A 25,790-nucleotide genomic window follows, 5' to 3' on the forward strand; every position below is an offset into this window, starting at 1 on the left:
ACACTTAAGAGGAAGTTAGATATGGCCCTTGTGGCTAAAGGGATCAGGGGGTATGGAGAGAAAGCAGGTACAGGGTTCTGAGTTGGATGATCAGCCATGATCATACTGAATGGCGGTGCAGGCTCGAAGGGCCAAATGGCCTACTCCTGCACCTATTTTCCATGTTTCTATGCTGTATTGAAATTATTTTCTAATAAAGGCTAACATACAATTTGTTGTATTATTATTTAAAACATCTTATATTGGCAACTTGTGTACAGCACACCCAGGTTCTTTAGACTCTCAACACTGCACAATTTTTTACTATTCAACAAATAGTCTGTTTTTCTGTAAAGTATACCAAAGTGGATAACATCACATTTTTCCTACTTTGCCCATCTGTCGCGCAACTTGTCATTACTTCTTTGATGCATCTTTAAATTGCATTACATGCTTACATATACTTAGCCTTGTGAGCAATTTGAAAACATAACCTGAGCCAAACCATTGAGGCAAAATAGCTGGGGTTAAGTAATGATCTTGAGCATATTAAGATGAGAATGATTTGTTTTATTGCTTTCTGTCTTGATTGCCAATTACCATGTTAAGTGCAGAACCTAATCAACAGCCTCTGGGAAAATCCAAATGCACTCTATATACTCTTTCCTCCAGCTTCATCTTGAAAGAACTCTGCTCAGTTTTTTTTATTTTTCAGTGTGTTCAGTTATTACATTCTACATTATATGTTTCAATATCATTTCTTCCACAGGATGATAAAATTAAAAATAACAAGAAGCTTAAATCTGAAGTCAGAAAATATTAGAATTATCCCAATGTTGAATTGGAATATCCCAATTTCCCTCAGGATCAATAAAGTATGTCTGTCTGTCTGTCTGAAACACTCAACAGGCCTGGTAGATTCAATGGAAAAGGAAGAGAGTTAATATTTTGGTTTGAAGAACCTTTGTTAGAACTCCGTTTCCCTTTCCATAGGTGCTGTCTGATGAGTTGAGCATTTCCAACATTTATTGCTTTTATTCCAGCATCAAGAGAACTTCAGGATACAATATACTTTATTGTTTTAAATACTAACTGATCATGTAATTGAGATTTTTACCTGAGGTAAGGCTCCAGATCCACAAGTTTTCTCTCCTCTGTGCAAAAGTCATGGCTGTTGATTTCTGGAATGGCACTTTCCAAGTTTTCATCTGGAAACATTTGGGGAAGCTGTGAAGTTAAAGTAACTTTTAGTTTACTATGTAGTCTTGTTCAAACATGTTTGGACAGGGTTTTCTAATATTGCTATTCTAAAAAAAGATCATTTCCCGAACAAAGATGATGAAAGGGGCATAGAAATCATCATTGCAGCATACAAAGGCCTTTTATGTAGCTACAGGAATTCAGGGATTCCTAAAACTGGTATATCACAGTGTTGGCAAGTAAACAAGATATTACTCTATGCTCTAATTTTTCTGCAATTTCAATGGCATCAGTAAAATCAGATTCAAATACTACTTGTTGCATACCTATTTCAGGCTTAATGGACAGGTGCATGATATTTAAAACATCTACTGGATCAGTACCTGGGTAGATAACCCAAAGAATTTATTTAAGGAGTTGCTTAGAAACATCATGGACCCTGACACCTGGGAGGCAAACTACCATCCGTGTTTATTTTTCATGTCCACAGAACCACCTATCTATCCCCCTAACTATAGAATCTCTTATTCCTGCTGCCGTCCTCCTCAGTTCCCTACGCTTCTGGGCCATAGGGCCAGACTCGGAGCCAGAGGCACAGCTGCTGTTGCTTCCCCCAGGTAGGTTCCCACTCCTCCCCCCCTCCCCCCCCCACCAACAGTACTCAACGAGAGTACTTATTGTTGAGATGGACAGCCACAGAGGTGCTCTCCACTATCTGACGTTCTCCCTTCCTTCTCTTGATAGTCATCCATTTATCTGTATCCTGTAGCCTTGGGGTGACTACCTCCCTGTAGATCCTGTCTATCACTTATTCACTTTCCCTAACAAGCTGAAAGTCACTGAGCTGCAGCTTCAGTTCCTTAACACAGTCTCTAAGTAGCTGCATCTCGAAGCACCTGGTGCAGACATGGCTATCGGGGAGGCTGGTAGTCTCCTGGAAATCCCACACCTGACACCCAAAACAGAACACTGGCCCTGTAGATATACCCCTATTCTCTCAAGAATTAAATAAGAAAAAAGAAATAAGCAATGAACTTACTTGGGAAAATCAGGTTGGTGTCGGATCACAAGAAAGGGAATTTGTTGAATGCCTACGAGATGGCTTCTTAGAGCAACTTGTGCTCAAGCCTACTTGGGGAAAGACCATCTTAGATTGGGTGTTGTATAATAAGCCAGATGTTATTCGGGAGCTTAACAGAATGGAACCCTTAGGAAGTAATCATAATATGATTGAATTCATATTACAATTTGAGAGGGAGTCACATGGAATAAAGGGAATTACAGAGTCATGAGACAGGAACTTGCCTGGGTGGATTGGAGTAGGATACTGGCAGGGATGATGGCACAGCAGAGACAGCTTAATTTTCTGGGAATAGTTCACAAGGCACAAGATAGATATGTCCCACAGAAGTAGTTGTTCTCAATGGCAGGGGTAGGCAACTATAGCTGACAAGAGAAGCTAAGGTCTGCATAAAAGCCAAGGAAAGGTATATAAGGTAGCAAAAGCAAGTGGGAAATCGGATGATTGGGAAGCTTTTAAAATCCAACAAAAGGCAGTTTTAAAAAAAAGCTTTAAGAAGGGAAGAGATGAAATATGAGGACAAACTAGCCAATAATATAAAGCAGGATACTACAAGTTTTTTTTTAGTTATACAAAGAGTAAAAGGAAGGTGAGAGTCGATATTGGATCATTGGAAAATGATGCTGCTGAGGTAGTAATGGGGGACAAAGAAATGGAAGATGAACTTAATAAGTACTTCGCTAGAGTCTTCCACAGTGAAGACTGATGCAGTGTGCCAGAGGTCGGTGAAAGTCAGGAAGGAGGAGTGAGTGCCATTGCTATTACAAAGGAAAATAAGTTAAAGTCAGCATAGTTTCTGTAAAGGGAAGCCTTGCCTGACAAATCTGTTAAGAGTTCTTTGAGGAAGTAACAAGCAGGGTGGACAAAGGAGAGCCAGTGGATGTCATTTATTTAGATTTTCAGAAGGCATTTCTGGTGCCACACATGAGGCTGCTTAACAAGATAAAATCCCAAGGCATTGCAGGAGAGATACTAGCATGGATAAAGGAATGGCTGACAGGCAGGAGGCAGCAAGTGGGAATAAAGGAGGCCTTTTCTGGTCACCTGCCAGTGATGTGTGGTGTTCCTCAGGGGTCGGTATTGGGACCACTATTTGTCACATTGTTTGTCAATAATTTAGATGATGGAATTGATGGCTTTGTGGCAATGTTTGCAGATGATATGAAGATAGGTGGAGGGGTAGGTAGTGCTGAGGAAGCAGTGTGATTGCAGTAGGACTTAGACACATTGAAAGAAAGGGCAAAAAAAGCGGCAGATGGAATACTGTGTTGGGAAATTATGATAATGCATTTTAGTAAAAGAACAATAGTACAGTCTTATCTAAATAGGGAGAAAATCCAAACATCAGAGGTGCAGAGGGACTTGGGAGTTGTGATGATGATAATAAGATGCATAAATACAGTAGGCAACAGGTATCTTTTCAGCATAGTCAAAATATCTAATACTTAAGGTGAGAAGGGAAAGTTCAAGGAGCTGTGCAAGGCAAGGTGTTTTTAAACAGAGTGGTGGGTACATGGTATGTACAGCTGGGGTGATAGTGGAGGCAAATGTAACAGTCACAATTAACAGGCTTTTAGATAGGTACATGAATATGCAGAGAAAGCAAGACAATGGACATTGAGTAGGCAAAAGGGACTGGTTTAGTTAGACATTTAACTTCTAGTTTAATTAGTTTGGCACAATATCAAGGGCCAAACGGCTTGTTCCTGAGTTGTACTGTTCTATGTTCTCTTTTACCTTTGCAAGAAATTCTTTCAATTCCCGGTAAGACTTGGTTACAAAAGTCACTGAAGCATCTGACCACAGAACCTAGGAATCAAAATAAAATATATACATTTTATAATACAAAACATCTCAAACAGTTTAAGTAACCAACTGCATTTGTTTGAGAGAATACTGAAATCATGTTTAGCAGTGACTCTAAACTATAGTCTAAAACATTCACATAAGATCCTATTTTACCAAACTAATGCTACAAAGATAGAAGACAGCATAATTTACTTTTACCAATGTTAATCTTCCACATTGCCACTTCCACAACCTATCAATATGCAACCATTACCCAAAATAAGATTCATAATCGTAATGTAGAACTTCAGATCAGGCACACACTTTCAATATCCAAAACATCATCCAGAACCGAAGAAAACAATCTGGATACTGTTAAATTTATTTTATTGTGAATGAAGTTTCACTTGTTAAAGATTTTAACATGTTATTCTGATGCTGAAACAAATAATCAGTGATGTAACCTGGGGTCATTTGGTGTTTTGGGTCTTTTAACATCAGACACTTTCGCCCAGGTGACCCAGCTGCATGATCAGGCCCTGCCTTGCTTATATCCCAGCAGCATTGATCTATGGGTCACACCTCTTGATCCACTGCCATCTAGAGGCTTGCTCTAGCAGCCTCTGTGACAGTCCTGAAGGTCTTCTTTGCAGCCCCAGTAATTTCAAGGAGAGAGTAGGTTCTGAACAAAATTAGCATGGTTGAAATGTCTTTAGAACCAGTATGTAAGTCAGTAGCAATTAACTAATTAAAAGAATGGACAGAAAACAGAAAAGTCAGAATTTGAGTCAAGCTTTCAAAAAAATACCTGAATTTCATGTTCAGAATTGAGAGAAAAGTTAGAAAAAAATGTCAGATAGAAGAGCCTTTTATTACCATAATGCCCAAATTTTATTTTCTTTCTGTATCTTAGAGCCAACTCTCTATTACTTCTCTTTCCTCCAAGTGAGTTTCCAATCATTTGGCTTTGTTGTGTAATTTTTGCTAACTTTCTCCATTTTTAATACAAAATCTAACTTGCTTTTGCAAATTTTCGATTAATGATGCGTAGTCCGTCCAGAAACCTACTTGGCGTGGAAAATAATTATAATCATGGAAATCTTGGCATGGAAAATAATTATAATCAAGAAAGAAAACATACCAAATTCTCAATAGGTTTGCAGCCTTTTGGGAATTATTTGGCTGATCAGATATTTGGTTAGACCTAGAGAAGCCTTAGACACATAGATCTGAGGAATCTTGAGTCAGTAAATTATGGAAGCTGTTGTTGTGTTATCTAATCTTTTAAACAGGAGTTTTTCAAACCTCCAATCCCAGCAAGTAGCCTGGTGAATCTCTTTTGCAGAGCCTCTATTGTTATAATATTTCTTTTTTAGATACAGGAATCAAAACTGCACACAGTTCACCAAGTGAGGCTGTTCTTTCTTCCAGTCATAAATGAAAATAGTGAACAACTGCAGGCCCAGAACTGATCCCTGTGATACTCCATTAGTTACCTCCTGCCAATCTGAAAATAACCTATTTATTCTAACTCTCTATTTTCTATGAAGCAGCCAGTTTTCAATCCATTCTAACATACTTCCACAGATATCGCGGGCTTTTAGTTTATATATCAGCCTCATGTACCTTATCAAATGTTTTTTTGGAAAGTTAACACACTACATCTGCAGGTTCCCCTCCATAAACCTTCCCTGTTACATCCTCAAAGAATTTGAGCAAATTTACTAAACATGATTTAGAATATAGAACATAGAACATTTTACAGCATTGTACAAATCATCCAGCCCACTCTGTTGTGCCGACCTTTTAACCAACTGAAATCAGAAGAATCAGAATCAGGTTTATTATCACAGGCATGTGTCGTGAGATTTGTTAACTTAGCAGCAGCAGCAGCTCAATGCAATACATAATATAGAAGAAAAAAAAGACTAAACAAGTAAATTACAGTATATACAGGTCATCCCCGAGTTACAAACGTCCGACTTACGGACAACTCGTACTTATGAACCAGGGAAGGAGAACGCTGTCCGCCATTTTAAGTCAGATCACGACGCCATCCGCCATTTTAAGTCATTGCAATTGACACTGCGTTGAGTGTTTAACTTTGTATTTGTATTTTCTTAGTAAGATTCACCCTGACCCCACCACCCCCTCCCCCCGCCGTTCTGGTCAGCTGGTGGCACAGTGACATCAGCGCCGGGCTGGAGAATGGAGGTTCCTGAGTTCAATCCAGTGACAGACAGCTCCCGCGCCAGGTTGATGTTGATCCGGTGACTCCTGTACCATCCATGCCGGGTTGATGTTGAGCTCACAACTTGACCTCGTTTTTTTTTTTAAAAAAAACACTGCCACCTCCAGTTTAAATCCCACGTGGAACATTGTGGAGGATCAAATACCCAAATCCAGCCCAGCCCCCACTTGTCCCATTTAACCTGTCTCAGTGCGGTGGACTTTAGGACTTGGGGAATTCAGTGCAGTGGTCCTTAGGACCCATCGGACCTCAGGAGCCAATGGAGCTTAGGACCTGCCACCTGAAGTGTTTCTGTTCCATTGACGGGAAGCGATCATGATTGAAAATAAAGTGGAAATAATAAAATGTTTGGTAAGAGATGAAACGCCATCGGTCATTGGAAAAGTGTTAAGCTACAGTCAGTCAACGATCGGAACAATTTTAAAGGATAACGGATAAAGTAAGAATAATGGAGCATGTGAAAGGCCCCTTGTGAAAGCTACAATTATTACTAAGCAATGCAGTGGTTTAATTATTAGAATACATACATTTCTTAAGTGTTTTATATGCATAGAAAGGTAAAATATATACCATATACTAAGACAAATGTTTGACTAACTGACGCTAAATAATACAGGATGTACTTGTTCCGACTTACATACAAATCTGACTTAAAGACGGACTCAGGAATGGAACTCATATATAACCCGGGGACTGCCTGTATTGGAGATTAAAAATCGTGCAAAAACAGAAACTATATTGAAAAAGTGAGGTATGTTCATGGGTTTATTGTCCATTTCGGAATCAGGTGGCAGAGGGGAAGAAGCTGTTCCTGAATCGCTGAGTGTATGCCTCCAGACTTCAGTATCTCCTGCCTGATAGTAACAATGAGCAAGGGGCATGCCCTGGGTGCTGGGAATCCTTAATAATGGACTCTGCCTTACTGAGACACTGCTCCATGAAGATGTACAGGGTACTTTGTAGGCGAGTACCCAAGATAGGAGCCGACTAAATTTACAACCCTCTGCAGCTTCTTTCGGTCCTGTGCAGTAGCCTCCCCCCACCCCCATACCAGACAGTGATGCAGCCTGTCAGAATGCTCTCCAAGTTACATCTATAGAAGTTTTTGAGTGTTTTAGTTGATTTTCCAAATATCTTCAAACTCTAATGAAGTATAGTCACTGTCTTGCCTTATAGCTGCATCTCCAGCTTAGGTCCTCAGAGATCTTGACACCCAGGAACTTGAAACTGCTCGCTCTCTCCACTTCTGATCCCTCTGAGGATTGGTATGTATTCTTTCATCTCACCCTTCTTGAAGTCCACAATCAGCTCTTTTGTTTTACTGACGTTGAGTGGAAGGTTGTTGCTGTGACATCACTCCACTAGTTGGTATATCTCGTTCCAATACGCCCTCTCGTCTCCATCTGAGATTCTGCCAGCAATAGTTGTATCATCGGCAAATTTATAGATGGTATTTGAGCTATGCCTAGCCATACCGTCACGGGTACACACAGAGCAGAGCTAAGCACACACCCCTGAAGTGCACCAGTGTTGATCATCAGCAAGTAGAAAATATTATCACCAATCTGTACAGGTTGTGGTCTTCCAGTTAGGAATTGAGGATCCAAATGCAGAGGGAGGTACAGAATCCCAGGTTCAGTAACTCATCAATCAGAATTGTGGGAATGATGGTGTTAAATGCTGAGCTATAGTCAATGACAGAGGTGTTTGTATTGTTCAGGTGGTCTAAGGCCGTGTGAAGAGCCATTGAGATTGTGTCTGCTGTTGACCTATTGAGGTGATAGGCAAATTGCAATGGGTCCAGGTCTTTGCTGAGGCAGGAGTTCAGTCTAGTCATGGCCAATCTCTCAATGCATTTAATCACTATAGATGTGAGTGCTACTGGGCCACAGTCATTAAGGCAGCTCACATTCTTCTTCTAAACATTCTAACCATTCCCTACTACATAGTCCTCCATTTATCTATCATCCATGTGCCCATCTAAAGGTGCCAAAACCCCTAAAGTATCTGCTGCCACTGCCACCACTCCTGACAGGGTGTCTGATGTGCCCATCACTCTCTGTGCAAAGAACCTACCTCTGACATCCCTCCTATACCTTCCTCCAATCACCTTAGTTATACCTCCCTGTATTAACCATTTCTGCCCTGGGGGAAAATAGCTCTTATCAACTTGTATACCTCAATCAAGTCATCTCACATCCTCTACTGTTCCAAAGAGAAAAGCCCAAGCCCACTTAACCTATCATCACAAGACATGCCCTCTAGTCCAGGCAACAATCTGTTACATCTCCTCTTTACCCTTTCTAAAACTTCCACATCCTTCCTATAATGAGGTGACCAGAACTGAAGACAATACTCTGTGTGGTTTTACCAGGGTTTTATAGAACTGTAACATTACGCCGTGGCTCTTGAACTAAATCCCTTGATTAATGAAGGCCAATATACCATACATCTTTTTAACCACCCTATCAGCTTGCACAGCAACTCTGAGGAATCTATGGACATGGACCCCAAGTTCCCTGGGTTCATCCATACTGCTAATAATCTAATCGTTGACCATGTATTCTGCCTTAAAATTCAACCTTCAAAATTGAAGCACTTCACACTCTTCCAGGCTGAACTACGTCTGCCATTTCCCAGCCTAGCTCTGCATCCTGTCAATGTCCCAGTGCAATCTGCAGCAACCCACCACACTATCCACGGTTTCACCAATCTTTATATCATCTGCAAAATTACTAACCCACCCTGCCACTTCCTCATTCAAGTCATTTATAAAATTCACTGAGCAGGGGTCTCAGAACAGAAACCCCAGAAACATCACTGACCTCCAGACTGAATACTCTCCATTTACTACCACCCTCTGCCTTCTATCCTAATTGCTGGAATAGGAAGATTGTCCTCAAGGGAGGGTAGACAGCTTGGATTTATATTCAATGGCATTTATAAACACGAGGGTTGACGCTAATCATACATATATGGAGCAGCACGGTAGCAAAGAGGTTAGGATCACGCTTTACAGTACCAGCAACCCAGGTTCATTTCCCATCACTGACTGTAAGGAGCTTGCACATTCTCCACATGACTGCATGGGTTTCCTCCAGGTGCTCCAGTTTCCTCCCACAGTTCAAAGATATACCAGTTAGTAGGTCATTGTAAATTGTCTTGTGATTAGGCCAAGGTTAAATCAGCAGCTGAAAGAGCCTATTACAATTAGAATAAAAATGTAAAACCCTAAGAGGACTTGACAGGGTAGGTGCTGAGAGGTTCCACAAACATGAGGATAGCCACAAAATTAATGGTCAGTCATTTAAAACTATGTACAAACTTCTCTGAGAGGGTAGTGAATCTCTGGAATTCTTCGCTCCTGAGTGTGGTGGAGGCCAGCTCATTCAATCTACAAATAATTGAAAAATCAAGGAACTAAGAGTTATGTGGAACTGGGACAGAGGGGAGTTCAGGCTACTATAGATAAGTCATGATCATATTGAATGGTGGGGGAACAATGAAGGGGCAACTGGCTTACTCCTGTTCAAATTCAGGTTGCGAACAAACTTAAAATTTCAAGATTGCGATCTAAGTAATCAAAGTACATGCACATTAAGATTCAATCAAAACAATTACCAAAGCCATAAAGCTTACTAAGAACTCTTACTTGAGTGAAACATCACAGTTGGATAAAATTAATGAAAAAGTCCAAATCAAAATACCAACAAACTTAGGTTTATTAAGAACACAAAGGCATGTATTGAGATCAAGAAAATGCCTGCTACTGATTTCAAGAGAAGACTACGTGGTCGGTTTGATTGAATGTGTGAATGATTGAAAGGGTTAACTGGGCAGTCTTTTTTAATCAAAAGAAACATGAAACTTGTAATAAATTACAAAAACAGTAAAACATCTAAAGAGTAAATCTCTATTAACCAAATGAACAAAAAACACAGTAATTCAATCGAAGTTAACAGACATAAACTGCTGGAGGAACTTGTGTTTGTGTGTTGCTCTGGATTTCCAGTACCTGCAGTATCTCTTCTGTTTTTAATTCAATCGAAGTGCATTATTCAGGACTTAGAAACAAACTGAGTCAGATTCAGGCGACGCAGCCACGACTTCAAGTGGGTAGTCTTTCAATTACACTACTTCTAGTGCTCCGCCCAGGGGAACATGTACTTCTGAAGCTCCATTCAAGAAATTACAGCTCATCTCAAGCAGTCACCCTGAACAGCAATGCCATCTCAACTTACAAATGAGAATTACAGTCCTCTGTGAAAGTGCCACCATCTGAGCTCCAAAGAATTACAGTATGAACATGACATGGTGGCCCAAATGACTCAAGTGAAGATGATAATGATGAAACAATAAGATTGACAGCTATGTCAGTTTGCTGCAATAAAGACCACGTAAGTGAAGACACACAAGACTGAAGATGAAACCACTGCTAATCGATGCATTGACAAACAATACAGAGGCAGATCCATCAATTATTTTCAATGCTCTGAGCCCGTCACACAAGTGGTTTACAGTTATTGATATGGGCAATGGATTCTGCTCAGTAACACTGGCACCTGAATGCCAATCACAGTTGGCTTTTACAATTGATGATCAACAATATCAGAAGACGAGACTACCACAAGGACTACACAACATTCCCACTGTCTCTCACATGGCTCTGAGATCTTCCAGACCTTGATTCGACTATAATACAAATGTGAATGATATTCGGATTGTGTCCAATGCTGCAGACAGCATGAATATAGTATTAATGGTAAGACTCTTGGCAGTGTGGGGGATCAGAGGGATCTTGGGTTCCGAGTCCATAGGACACTCAAAGCAGCTGCGCAGGTTGACTATGTGGTTGAGAAGGCATACAGTGTATTGGCCTTCATCAATCGTGGAATTGAATTTAGGAGCCAAGAGGTAATGTTGCAGCTATATAGGACCCTGGTCGGAGCCCACTTGGAGTTCTGTGCTCAGTTCTGGTCACCTCACTACAGGATGAATGTAGAAACCATAGAAAGGGTGTATAGGAGATTTACAAATATGTTGCCTGGATTGGGGAGCATGCCTTACAAGAATAGGTTGAGTGAACTCGGCCTTTTCTCCTTGGAGTGAAGGAGGATGAGAGGTGACCTGATAAGAGTTGTACAAGATGATGAGAGGCATTGATCTGTGGATGGTCAGAGGCTTTCTCCCAGGGCTGAAATGGTTGCCTCAAGAGGACATGGGTTTAAGGTGCTGGGGAGTAGGTACTGAGATGTCAGGGTAAGTTTTTTTTTTAACTCAGAGTGGTGAGTGCATGGAATGGGCTGCCAGCAACGGTGGTAGAGGCGGATACATTAGGGTCTTTTATGAGTCTTTTGGATAGGTACATGGAGCATAGAGGGCTATAGGTAAGCCTAGTAATTTCTAAGATAGGGACATGTTTGGCACAACTTTGTGGGCCGAAGGGCTTGTATTGCGCTGTAGGTTTTCTATGTTTCTATGAATATGATGTGCTGTATTTGCTCAATTATCTGTCCTCTGAGGATCACAAAGCAAATCTAGACAAGGCACAACTACAACAAGAGGGGAAGTAATTTACTTGGGACAAAAAACTTAATGGCTAAAGCTGTTAAGTCAGCAAAACCTCCCACAATAGTTCAGCAACTCCAGTCATTTCTGGGTTTGTGCAATGACAACAGAGCATTCATCTACTCATATGCTGAAATTGTTCAGCCAATCAATGATCTGTACTCAAGACAACCCTGTGACTTTTGATGAAGAACAACTGAAAGCATTTCAAACTTTAAAAGCAGCATTGTGTCCTGCATCTGCATTAGGAATCCATGATGTAGGTAAATCATTCACTGCGTACGTCAATGAGAAAAACATGAGAGCAGTTTTAACTTGAACATGGAGACGAACAGTGTCCTGTTGGCTATCACTCTGCTAAAAGCATGATTCTATATATTGCTGGTTCCTCAATGATTGAAATAGGAATCTGAATGGCTGGATGAGCAGTTGTTTATGAAAATGAAGTGCTGGCAACAGGAAGCATAGCTACTGGTACCTCTGTGTAGCAGGCTAAACTAAAAGCTTTGATTGAAGCCTGTTAAGTTGGCAGAAGGAAGATCAGCTAATATCTACACTGATTCTTGATACCTTTTTCAAATTGTTCATGACTATGGAAACTTGTGGAGACAAAGGTGATTTCTTACTGCTGTAGGAATCCCAATCAAGAATGGCCAACTAGTACAACTGCCATGAAAAGTTGCTATATAAAAATGAAAAAGCCACTCCAAAATGACTACAATGGAAAACCGTGGAAATGCATTTGTGGACAAAACTGCAAAAACAGCAGCACAGCAAGAAATAAAAGTATTGTAGCGATGTGCTACACACAGCGCTGAAATAACGACATGCAGTCGGTAAGTCGTTTTGAGACTAGTTTATTCAAACTTCGCGGTGCTGGCATTTAAATCCCTAGCGCCCGCCCTCTCCGGGCGGAAATGATGTCAGAGGTGCATTACCAAAGTCTCCCCCCGTGCACTGGCTATTTGTGAGCCGGTTCGCCTGCGCAGAAAGTGGGTCGCCACATAACCCCCCCCCCCCACTAGAACCGGCGATACACCCCCCAATGTCCACAGTCTGGATCAGCCTCTGTTTGGGAGGTCTGCCTCTGCGCCGCGGTGCCTGAACCTCGACCGGCTGTGCCAAGTCCACATGGGCTGGTTTGAGTTGGTCCACCATTAAAACCTCCTCTCTCCCCCCAATGTCCAGAACGTACGTGGACCCACTGTTGTTGATCACCTTGAATGGCCCCTCGTACGGCCACTGTAGCGGTGCCCGGTGTCCGCCCCTTTGTACAAACACAAACTTACAGTTCTGCAGGTCTTTGGGTACATGGGTCGGGGTCTGTCCATGCTGTGAAGTCGGTACGGGGGCCAGGTTGCCGAGCCTTTCGCATAGCCTGTCCAGGACTGCTGCGGGTTCTTCCTCTTGCCCCCTTGGGGCTGGTATGAACTCTCCTGGGACAGCCAGGGGAGCGCTGTACATCAACTCGGCTGACGAGGCGTGCAGATCCTCTTTGGGTGCTGTACGAATTCCAAGCAGGACCCAGGGAAGCTCGTCCACCCAGTTAGGTCCTCTCAGGCGGGCCATGAGAGCCGACTTCAAGTGACGATGGAAGCGTTCCACCAGTCTGTTCGCTGTGGGTGGTAGGCAGTTGTGTGGTGCAGCTGCATTCCCAACAGGCTGGCCACAGCCGACCACAGGCTGGAGGTGATGCACCATCAATAACTCACTCTGAGACGTAAGAAACGAGATATCGGCTTTTATTGACTGGAAGAATGAACAACACTACGTCCTGGAGAAATGAGGCCGGACCCAGGCCTCAATCGCCTTTATACAGGGGTCTGTGGGAGGAGCCACAGGAGCAGTCAGCAGGGGTCTGTGGGAGGAGCCACAGGAGCCGGCAGATGTGTCAGTGAGCAGGACCGCCTCTGGCCACCTCGTGAACCGGCCTACCATAGTTAGGAAGTACCGCGCTCTTCGGGACACTGGTAGGGGGCCCACAATATCCACATGAATGTGGTCGAACCTCCGGTGGGTGGGTTCGAACTGCTGCGGCAGGGCTTTAGTGTGCCGCTGCACCTTGGCTGTTTGGCACTGCGCGCACGTTCTGGCCCATTCACTGACCTGCTTGCGAAGTCCGTGCCACGCGAACTTGCTGGAGACCAGCTGGACGGTTGTCCTGATAGATGGGTGCGCCAAACCGTGTATGGAGTCGAAAACTCGCCGCCTCCAGGCTGCCGGGACAATGGGGCGAGGTTGGTCGGTAGCCATGTCGCACAGGAGGGTCCTATCACCTGGGCCTACGAGAAAGTCCTGCAGCTGCAAACCCGAGACTGCAGTCCTGTAGCTGGGCATCTCGTCGTCTGCCTGCTGCGCCTCCGCCAGTGCTGCATAGTCCACCCCCAGGGACAGGGCCTGGACAGCTGGTCTAGAGAGTGCGTCCGCCACGACGTTGTCCTTTCCCGAGACATGCTGGATGTCCGTCGTGTACTCGGAGATGTAGGACAGATGTCGCTGCTGGTAAGCCGACCAGGGATCGGACACCTTCGTGAACGCGAAGGTCAACGGTTTGTGGTCCGTGAACGTGGCGAACGGCCTGCCTTCTAATAAGTACCTGAAATGCCGGATTGCCAGATACAGTGCCAACAGCTCCCGGTCGAAAGCACTGTACTTGAGTTTGGGTGGTCGTAGATGCTTGCTGAAGAACGCCAGGGGTTGCCAGCGCCCCTCGATGAGCTGCTCCAGCACCCCACCGACTGCTGTGTCGGATGCGTCCACCGTGAGGGCGGTCGGAACGTCCGTTCTGGGGTGCACCAGCATCGCGGCATCTGCCAAGACTTCCCTGGCTTTAACAAAAGCGGCCGCAGCCTCCTCGTCCCAAGTAATGTCCTTGCCTTTACCCAACATCAGGGTGTACAAAGGGCGCATGATACAGGCTGCTGAGGGGAGGAAACGGTGGTAGAAGTTCACCATACCAACGAATTCCAGCAGGCCTTTGACCGTGTTGGGCTGGGCAAAGTGGCGGATCGCGTCTACCTTGACGGGCAGAGGTGTTGCCCCATCTTTGGTAATCCTGTGGCCCAGGAAGTCGACGGTATCGAGACCGAACTGGCATTTGGCCGGGTTGATCGTGAGGCCGAAATCACTCAGGCAGGAGTAGAGCTGGTGGAGGTGGGACAGATGCTCCTGGCGACTACTACAGGCTATAAGGATGTCGTACAAATAGATGAACGCAAAGTCCAAGTCGCGTCCCACCGCGTCCATTAGCCGCTGGAACGTCTGTGTGGCATTCTTCAGGCCGAACAGCATTCGGAGGAACTCGAACAGGCCGAACGGGGTGATGAGTGCTGTCTTGGGGATGTCTTCAGGGTGCACCGGGATTTGATGGTATCCCCGGACGAGGTCTACTTTGAAAAGATTCTTGCCCCGTGCAGGTTTGCTGCAAAGTCCTGTATGTGCAGCACGGGGTAGCGGTCTGGAGTGGTAGCCTCATTCAGTCTGCGGTAGTCACCACATGGTCTCCAACCCCCGGCAGCTTTGGGCACCATGTGCAGGGGGGAGGCCCATGGGCTGTCGGACCTCCGTACGATCCCCAATTCCTCCATCCTCTTGAACTCCTCCTTCACCAGGCGGAGCTTTTCCAGGGGGAGCCTTCGTGTGCGGGCGTGGAGGGGTGGTCCCTGGGTCGGAATGTGGTGCTGTACCCCGTGTCTGGGCATGGCTGCCGTGAACTGCGGTGCCAGAATCGATGGAAAGTCCGCCAGGATTCTGGTGAATTTGTTGTCCGACAGCGTGATGGAATCCAGGTGTGGGGCCGGCACTTGGCTTCACCCAGGGAGAATGTCTGGAAAGTCTCGGCATGTACCAGTCTTTTCCCTTGCAAGTCGACCAGCAGGCTGTGAGCTCGCAAGAAGTCTGCCCCCAGGAGTGGTTGGGCCACCGCGGCCAGTGTGAAGTCCCACGTGAACCGGCTGGCACCGAACTGCAGCTGCACTGTGCAGGTGCCGTAGGTCCGTATCGTGCTGCCGTTTGCGGCCCTCAGGGTGGGTTCTGGCTCCCTATTGCGGGTGTCGTACCCTGTTGGGGGCAAGACGCTGATCTCTGCTCCGATGTCGACCAAGAAGCGGCGTCCCGACTATTTGTCCCAGACATACAAGAGGCTGTCCTGGTGGCCAGCCGCCATAGTCATTAGCGCCAGCTGACCCTGGCCCTGGCCCCTGCAGGGCGGGCGACAACGGCGGGCTTTTGTGCCCCACCGCTGGTGGTAGAAACACCACTGTTCACTGGCCTCCTCACTCCTGCCTCTGTGTTGTGTGTGCCCCCCTGCCGGGCCTGGTCTGGTCTGCTGTTGGGCGCGTGGCCTGGTAATCTGACGGATGGACGCCACGCTCTCCCTCTTGGCTTTCCACAGCACGTCTGCCCGGGCTGCCACCTTCCGGGGGGTCGCTGAAATCTGCGTCGGCCAGCAGCAGATGTATGTCCTTGGGCAGTCGCTCTAGGAACGCTTGCTCGAACATGAGGCAGGGCTTCTGTCTGTCAGCCAGGGACAGCATCTCGTTCATCAATGCTGACGGCAGACTGTCTCCCAAACTGTCCAGGTGAAGCAGGCGGGCACCCCGCTCACGCCGTGAGAGGCCAAAGGTCCCAATGAGCAGCGCCTTGAATGCTTCATGTTTGCCTTCTTCCGGGGGCGACTGTATGAAATCCGCAACCTGGGCGGCTGTCTCCTGGTCAAGGGTGCTCACCACGTCGTAGTAACACATGGAATCAGAGGATATCTGCCGAATCTGGAACTGGGCTTTTGCTTGGCTAAACCACATGCGTGGTCGCAGCGTCCAGAAAGTCGGCAGTTTTAGCAAAGCTGCGTTAACAGTTGAAGAGTCGGTCATCTTTGGTCCAAATCCCGTTTGGACCGTCGGGGTCACCAATGTAGCGATGTGCTACACACAGCGCTGAAATAACGACACGCAGTCGGTAAGTCGCTTCGAGACTAGTTTATTCAAACTTCGCGGCGCTGGCATTTAAATCCCTAGCGCCCGCCCTCTCCGGGCGGGAATGACGTCAGAGGTGCATTACCAAAGTCTCCCCCCGCGCGCTGGCTACTTGTGAACCGGTTCGCCTGTGCAGAAAGTGGGTTGCCACAGTATCAAGAATGTATGCAGTGAATCCAAGAACCGGTATTATGGAAACAAAGTTGAACTCTGTGTCACAGATGAACATACTAGATATCTGGGAGATGAAAGTTCAATGCTCCAGACAGAAAAAGTGGTTCTGAATGGAGGATGGTGGTACATTAAACAGTGATGGAGTACAGATATATGGCACTTGTCATGGACTAGTAGCTCCAACTGAGCTGCTTCTTTATCTGGCACAGCAAATACACTCCCAAGGTCATACTGGAGTGCAAAAGATGACTGACAGATTCTCCGAATGGTGATAGAATCCAAAGTCCATGGCAAAAGCTCAACAAACATTTGAAAGATGCATGACATGCCAGAAAACAAATTCTGGAGTAATGGAAAAGCTATCACAATTAAGTGCTCCTGTCCCACCTGGTCCATTTTTACATTTACAACTAAACTACATCCCTTTCACCATGGTGTTAAGAATACTCAGACATACTGCTAATAGTGGACCAGTATGAAGTGGGTGGAAGTTAATCCAGCAAGGAAAGCCACTGCCACACAAAAGGCAAAAACTCTGAACAAGGACTTATGTCGTAGATAGGACTCTGACCAAGGAATACATTTCACTGGGAGTGTTTGTCAGTAATTATGTCGACTGATGAACATTGAGTGGACTTTTCATTGGCCACATCACCTAGACCAGGATTCCCAACCTTATTTTATGCCATGAACCAATGCCATTAAGCAAGGGGTCCATGGACACCAGGTTGTGAACCCCTGTTCTAGAGTCATCAGAGTAAGTCGAGCAAATGAATGGAATCATCAAACAATGATTGACAAGTATCATGAAGAAGGCATACCATGGCCTACAGCTCTTCCTGTGCTCTTATGTAGCATCAGAGCAACCCCAAACAAGGAAAACTAAACTACAGTAAGTCCATTTGACATGATAACAGGGTACCCTTGATCTCAGAGGCTGATGTACACATTATGGCAGACAGTTTAATTGACTGTTGTGTGAAAGTAACTCAAGCAGTACAGTCTGCTTCTCAACAGATTGCTGCTGCTTGGAGTGATCCAACAGAAGAGCAACACACCATTTCCTGCCAAATAGGTCCTGGTTATGAAACTGCATAAGGAACCACTAAAAGCTGGACGGGATGGTCCTTATCGAGTGCTGTTAATTATCAACTCACAGTGAAAGTAGAAGGTAAGTGGTTACATGCAAGTCACTGGAATCACACTAAGTGTTACTAGACAAAGACAACAAGCACTGTGGTTAATGTAATAGTAACCTTTCAGTCACAGTCTACTCTTCCTGGGCTACAGTGAGCAAATCACTAAGGAACTGTAAGACTTCAAGCAAGTCAATAGCTAATGAACATTATGATGTTTATTGTGATATTAATAGTTGTTGTTTTTATCCTATTTTCCCTATCCATAATGTGCTAGTTGAGATGACTCATAATATATACTTGCCAATATCACATTAATTTGCTGATGCAGTTAATGACTCCAAATGCTGGGCATGTCTATACCACACACTTCAAAATATTCACCAATGCTAGGCACTCCTACAGATCCAGAACATGCTCTTACACACTTTCTTTATTGAGTATTCCAGGAATGGCGATGTAGACATTATGCCTGTGATTCATTATTCTCAAGGGAGACATAAATATACAATGATCATGCCACCCACATACCATCATAAACTGGATCATTTATGTAAATATAATTTAGGGACTATCATACCTGACCCTATTCATGTTCTATCCTGGGATACATCTTCTAATGTTCATGACAGATGTTACGTCCTTCCATCTGTTTACAGTAAACAATACCTTATGCCTGAGTGCGTAAGGTACTATTCCTGTGGGGTATAGTTTATGCAATTACATTGCCCTACATGGGTAATGATTCTGCAATTTTAGCGAGAATCAGAAAAATATTACAATCCAACAGAACTCCCATATAGGCATAAGAAATGGTCATGGAACAGTATATACTTTATGTGTGGAAATGGAGCCTCCACCTCTCTTACACTTAAATGGTTAGGATCTTTTTACTTAGGGTAGTTTCTCCTGCCGTGAGACATACGCTCACCTTATGTCACATCTTATGACTCAGCCCCCTCACCCACCTCCCAAATTTTACAAGTAAACAAGATAGTTCAGAAGGAGATAGTTTTGCATCAATTCTATTCGCATTTTATGGTGTTGCAAGAAGTATGAGGTAAGCAATGACATTGCTGAAGCCTTGGGAAAAATAACAAAAAAAAATTGTTGCCATGTGTTAAAATGGTTTTTCAAAATCCTCTGGCTTTAGGTCTTTTCACAGCAGTTAAGGGAGGAATGCGCTGTTGCAGGCAAGAAATGTTGTACTTACATACCAGACAAATCTGAAAACATAATTAATTTGGCTGATCATATTTGTAAAGCAGCAGTTAAAATACATCCATCTCATAGAAGGGATTTCTTTGATTGGATTCATTCAAGTCTTGGAAGCTGGATTTACTCAATATTCAGTCGTATTATTCATACTAATATGCCTTATCATAATTTATATCTTTTTACTTGCTTAAAAGCAATCATTAACAGAATAGTTCAAACTCTTGTAAGTGCAGTACCTACAAATCTGCCTAACCATGACATGATCTTATGAATACTTTGAGGAATATATACGTGTTATATGCCCTCCGATATTTTATCACCTAAGCAGTTGTTGATTATTTTACACATTTTACCAAAAGTTTCTCTGCCCCTGAATTTTCAGATGTAATGAATCTAAACCTATGATTTAGAATCAAAGGGGGAATTGTTGGATTTGACTGTTTAATTATCTGCTTGTATTTTAAGTAGCCGTCACATGCATGGCAGATTAATATGCCTCTAATGGCTATACAAAGTATAATTCTGGATGTTTCTTAGCTTCTTTATACCCAAAGAGTATTTCTCATTGGCTGATTTTATACCAGAATTTTCTAATTGGATATCCTTGTTCATGGTATTTTCCTATTTTTAAATTTTTTTTAAAAAGTAGCTGTATTATGTCAGGTGCCATCTTTCTTCAGCTTCCCTTCTTCAAGTAGAAGACTTCTGTCCCTGTTTATTTCAACTTCCTTTTGTTCTATCAATTCTTAATAAAACTATCATGAAGCAACAAGTTTATGCCTCGACCCTGACTTCTAAAACAACCTTGGATTTCAACACCAGAATCCGACACCAGCAACAATAAAGAAAGCATTAGTGTGTGCATCAAAGTCAAAGTAAATTTATTATCAAAGTACATATATGTCACCATTGCATAGAAGAAACATATTTGTTTTAAGTGCATATAGAAGAATTTTGTTTTAGTAAATCGGTACATAACAAGCCCAGTAAGAGATGGTACTTGACTTAGTTTTAAGTATGAACAAATGAAAAATGTGCCTGTAAGAGATCATATCATGGACACTATGTAAAGTTTACATAGGTCTTCTTACACTCATATAGAACTTGAATATTTTATTAACTTTGCTGTTGAATTCTACTTTGCACTCATTCTTTGTATTTTCCATGCCTGACTCTTCTCTTTCCTTCATGAGATTCTCTATCTCAGCAGATGACATAGCCACAAGCATCCATAACAAGTGTACAGACTCCCACAGCTAGTTTGAATCTAATTCTTCCTATTCTGCCTCCTGTAAGCACTTCATTCTATTTTCTTAGTTTCTCAGTATCTGCCATAATTGTTCTGATACTGAGATTTCCCACACAGATATCCTCTTTCTTCTTAAACCATAGTGGATAGAACCCATGACCATATCTCATTTAATTCTTATACCTGCATTCTCATCCTGTAAAGCTGATCCTGAGCTTCTAGCTTAATACTCATCACTCTTCTATTCTGGCTTCTCTCTTTGTGACCTCCTCCACTGCCGGTATGAGGCCCAAGATAAACTACAGTAACAGTACCACATCCATCTGTGAAATTTACAGCCTTCTCTAATAAACTCTGAATTTTCCAACATCGGGTAAATTGCTCATCACTGCTTTCCATTAGGCTGAAGTTCCTTTCGCACCTTGTTTCCATGATATTCCTTACAAATGGTTTGTATTCATGCTCCTTACCACTTCATCTGTCTTCACTTTTATCCATATAGTACTTTTTACTACACTGCTTCCCCCAGCTATTTTGAAAACGTAAGCCCTCCCTCTTTTCATTTCTGAGGAAGATCTCTGACCTGAAACTTTAATCACCTTCTCATTCCACAGATGCTGCTTGATTCTGTTCTTCTAGCATTTTCTATTTTGTTTTGAATTCCAGCATCTTCAGTTTTATGTTTTCCAAGAAATTATTTGTTTTCATGTGCTACAAAAACAAATCATAGAAATCTTTACCTCAAAGGAATATTCAGTCATTTTGTCATTCTTCTTGTGTTGTAGTCCTTTAAGATCTATCCTCTCAATTCTTACTGAAAAAGAAAAACGGGACAATATTTGAGAAATATTCTTTGTTACAGATAATATAGCAATATTATGTGAATGAAACTTAGGAAAAGTAATGAGTATTCAATAGCTTGTAATACTTACTCCAGGAAACCATAGATTGTTGATAAAGTCTGTTGTATTGTATTCCAAACACAAGACCATTTGCTGTATTGTATTTCAACAATTATAAAACCATGTCAACTTAAAAAAACTTAAAGTTGGTGTTGTTGTTAGTGAGGGAGGTAGTCTTGGGTTAGAGAAAAAAATTGATTAACTGATAATTTGGGAAGAGCAATTAACAGATGAGAGCAAGATGATAATTTTTGATAGGCATACTAGCCTTCATTAGCTAGGGCACAGAATACACGAACATAGAGATCATAGTTCAAAACTTTGGTTAGACCATAGCTGGAGATTTGTGCAGTTTGACTCGCCACACTATAGCAGTGCAACTTTGCAATGAAGAGGGTGAAAAGATTCACTAGGATGTTGCGTAGGATGGAACACTTCAGTTACAAGGACAGACTGGATAGCTCTGTTTTCTTGGGAGTAGAGGTGCTAAAGGTGATACACAAAATTAAGTGGGGTATGATACAATGCATGATTTCAAACTTTTTCACTTTTACCTAGATGTCTAAAACCAGAGGGCACTCATTGAAGGGAAGAGTAAAGCAGTTAGAGTTTAAATAAAATAACATCTATCACAATAGTGTTTTGCTTCCCAATGTAATTTTATGGAAAGCTGTTTTTTTTGCTATTTTCTCAGAGTTGCATTAATGTCTTGCTGAATAACAACTGCAGAAATTCTAGGCATATCTAAGTGTGAAATTATTAGGTAATGTAAATTTCCTTTTCCCTGTTTCTGTGATGCAATTCTCCAGGACTCTAAGGTGCTCAAGACTCACAGATATTGCTGTTTCAAGGGCAGATAGAGATGGATGTCTTTCTAGCATGTGTGTTTCAAATCAAAATCCCAATTAACCAGTGCAAGAAGTGATGTAAAAAAAGGCTTACAAACAGGAAGTGATATTTGTACAAAACTAACAGTGCCTCTAAAGGCTAAACCACACTTTTCCCTCAGGGTCCTTAAACATGTGTTCATCTCTTATGATGCCTAAACACCAGCTCCAAGCCTTCCAGTAAAACCAGTGGAAGCATCAGGCATTCATCCTTTGCAAAGAGTTTTTAAGTCCTCCAACATCAGTGGTCTCAATGTTGGTGTAATCTGCAAATTTACTTATCACTTACTTACATTCTCTTAAAATCATTAATATTTAACAAACAATAAAGGACACTGAAATTATCTCTGCAGCATATCGTCAGATTACAGGTCTTCAATTTAAAAGGTAATCCTCTACTACCACCCTCTGTCTCTTATCACAAAGCCAATTTTGTTTCCAATTTGTTATTTCATCCTTGGTCCCATGTATTCTAATCTTCTGGTTAGACATTTCTGGTCTCTTAGCCTGTGCTGTATCCAGTTTTCATTGAATCGGCTTAATACTGGGCTCTATTACTGTAGGGTAACGTAAATGGTGGAAATGTACATAATTCACAACTACTGACGTTGAGTTGGGGTTTCACTAAGATGCTGGTCTAAAATGGTGACTTAATTACAAAAACGGTTTTTAGTGCGCTTTGTATTCAGCTTTTGATGTACAATAAATGAGTTGCTATGGCTTTTCTGAAACATAAAACATCTCTGCTGTTTTATTTGTGAAAACCTACATTACAATAGGATGTCAAGACAAAATCATGATGTATCATGAATTTGGCTTCTCTGGCTGAATATGGTTGGAAATGCTTCAGTGACGTCTTTAGATTCAAGACCATAGACCATAAGACATGGGAGCAGAGTTAGGCCATATGGCCCATTGTGTCTGCTCCATTATTCAATCATGGCTGATCCTTTGTTCCCCTCCCCAGCCCCACTCCCGGCCTTCTTCCCCATAACCTCACATTGTCCATTAAAGATAAGGTTGAACTCTTGGGGGTAAAAAAAACTGAATAGTGGTGTATCGGTTAAAGGTTTGTGCAAGTGTTACAACATTGGCTCTTCCACAGTGTGCGATATAAAGAAACAGAAAGAAAAACTGCTACATTTTTTTGCTGATAGTGGCTCAAAGAAAGATGTGTGTAAGAAAAACAATGAAAGACTGAAGAAGTTCAGAACTAGATAAAGTGCTGATAACGTGGTTCAATCTTCATGTAAGTGAAGGTGTTGAACCATCTGGAGATATGGTGAAGGAACAAGTAAAAGTGTTTCATGAAGAACTAGGACTGGATTATGAGTGTAACTATAGTAAAGGCTGGCTTCATCAGTTCAAGTAGCATCATGGCTTAGTTTTGTGCAGTGTGTGGTGAAAAATGTTGAGAGAACAAGGAAGCAGCAGCAGAGTTTGTTGACAAGTTCACCAAGTTAGTCTCCAACGAAAAATTAAGCCCTGAGCAGGTGTACAATGCTGATGAGACTGCTTTGTATTGGAGATGTACACCAAAAAGAGCACTAACAACAGCAGATGCAGAATTGCCAACAGGGTATAAAGCATTGAGAGATCATGTGACTTTGCTAGGCTGCTCTAATGCTACAGGAACATGTAACTTTGCCTGAAGGTGTATTAAACGTTTCACTTTAAAAGCGAAAGTGCTTGACTTTTCTGTATAAGTTAATTCCTATATATTTACCAGTACCCTTTATTTTATCTGTGCCTGTATTGTATATTACATTTATTAAAATTTCACCTGCTACTCATTTAATATTTCTGTTTCATTATTATCTAACTTGTAATGATTTACATGATATTTTAAAGGTATGGTGAGGTGGTTAGCTATTGCTTAATGTGATCCTTCTGTAATTTGGCATTTTCACTAATCCAGCACTTCTCAGGTCCAAATGGTGCCGGATTAGTGAAGGTCAACTTGTACCTCTTTCAGAACCCTAGGGTACAGTTCATCTGGTCTGGGTGATTTAGATCTTTCAGCTTTTTAAGCACCTTCTCCCTTGTAATAGTAACTGCACTCACTTCTCTCACACTCTGCATGCTGCTAGCATCTTCCACAATGAAGACTGAAGCAAAATACTCATTTAGTTCATCTGCCATCTCCTTGTCCCCTGTTATTATTTTACTGGCCTCATTTTCTAGTGATCCTATGTCCACTGTCATCTGTCTTTTATTTTTCTGTATATTTGAAATAAGCTTTTTCTATCCACCTAGATATTGTTTGCTTTCATATTTCATCTTTTCCTCCTAATGATTCTTTTAGTTCTTTTCTGTAGGTTTTTAAAAGCTTCCCAATCCTCTATCTTCCTACTAATTTTTGCGTTGTTGTTAGCTCTCTCTTTTGCTTTTACATTAGCTTTGACTACCCTTGTCAGCCATGGTTGCACTATCTTGCCATTTAAGGATTTCTTTGTTTTTGTATCCTGCACCTTCCTTATTTTTCCCAGAATTCAAGCCATTGCTGCTCTGCTGTCATCCCTGCCAGCATCTCCTTCCAATTTACTTTGGCCAACTCCTCTCTTATACCACCGTAATTTCCTTTACTCCACTGAAATACTGCTATGTCAGACTTTACTTTCTCCCTATCATATTTCCAATTGAACTCAGTCATATTGTGATCACTGCCTCCTAAATTACCTTAAGATCCCTAAACACCTCTGGTTCATTACATAACACCCAATCCAGTTTAGCTGATCACCTTGTAGGCTCAACGACAAGCTGATCTAAAAAGCCATCTCATAGGCATTCAACAAATTCATTCTTGAGATCCATTACCACCCTGATTTTCCTAATCCACCTTCAAGTAAAAATCTCCCATGACTATCATAACATTGCCCTTTTGACACGTCTTTTCTATTTCCCATTGTAATCTGTAGTCCACATCCCAGCTACTGTTTAGACCATAAGATATAGGAGCAGAATTAAGCCATCAGCCCATTGAGTCCACTCTGCCATTTCTTCATGGCTGATCCTGGATTCCATTCAAGCCCATACACCAGCCCTCTCACCATATCACTTAAGGCTCTGACCAATCGGGAATCTATCATCTTCCACTTTGAATATATGCACGTACTTGGCCTCCACTGCAGTCTGTGGCAGAGCATTCAACAAATTAACCACTCTATGGTTAAAAATTCCTTTTTACTTTTGTTCTAAAAGGTCGCCCCTCCATTTTGAGGCTGTGCCCCCTAGTTTTGGATACCCCCACCAGAGGGAACATCCTATCAACATCTACCTTATCTAGTCCTTTCAACATTTGGTAGGCTTCAATGAGATCCACAATTTCCCCCCCCCTCCCCATTCTTTTAAATTCCAGTGAGTACAGGCCCAAAGTTGCCTAAC

The 25,790-nt window shown here is 42.6% G+C and overlaps 1 protein-coding gene across 1 annotated transcript in view; it reads right to left on the reverse strand.

Moving 5' to 3' along the window:
- The window catches only part of zcchc14 (zinc finger, CCHC domain containing 14), a 117,897-nt gene that overhangs the window by 60,522 nt on the left and 31,585 nt on the right, over nt 1-25,790 (reverse strand). The window contains exons 3-5 of the mRNA XM_073070163.1: nt 21,358-21,431; nt 3,998-4,069; nt 1,097-1,206 (exon numbers count right to left, since the gene is read on the reverse strand). Of these exons, the coding sequence (XP_072926264.1) occupies nt 1,097-1,206; nt 3,998-4,069; nt 21,358-21,431 (256 nt within the window). The remainder of the gene's footprint in view (nt 1-1,096; nt 1,207-3,997; nt 4,070-21,357; nt 21,432-25,790) is intronic.

Source organism: Hemitrygon akajei, chromosome 17, assembly GCF_048418815.1.
Source record: "Hemitrygon akajei chromosome 17, sHemAka1.3, whole genome shotgun sequence".
In the NCBI taxonomy this organism is placed as follows: Eukaryota; Metazoa; Chordata; class Chondrichthyes; order Myliobatiformes; family Dasyatidae; genus Hemitrygon; species Hemitrygon akajei.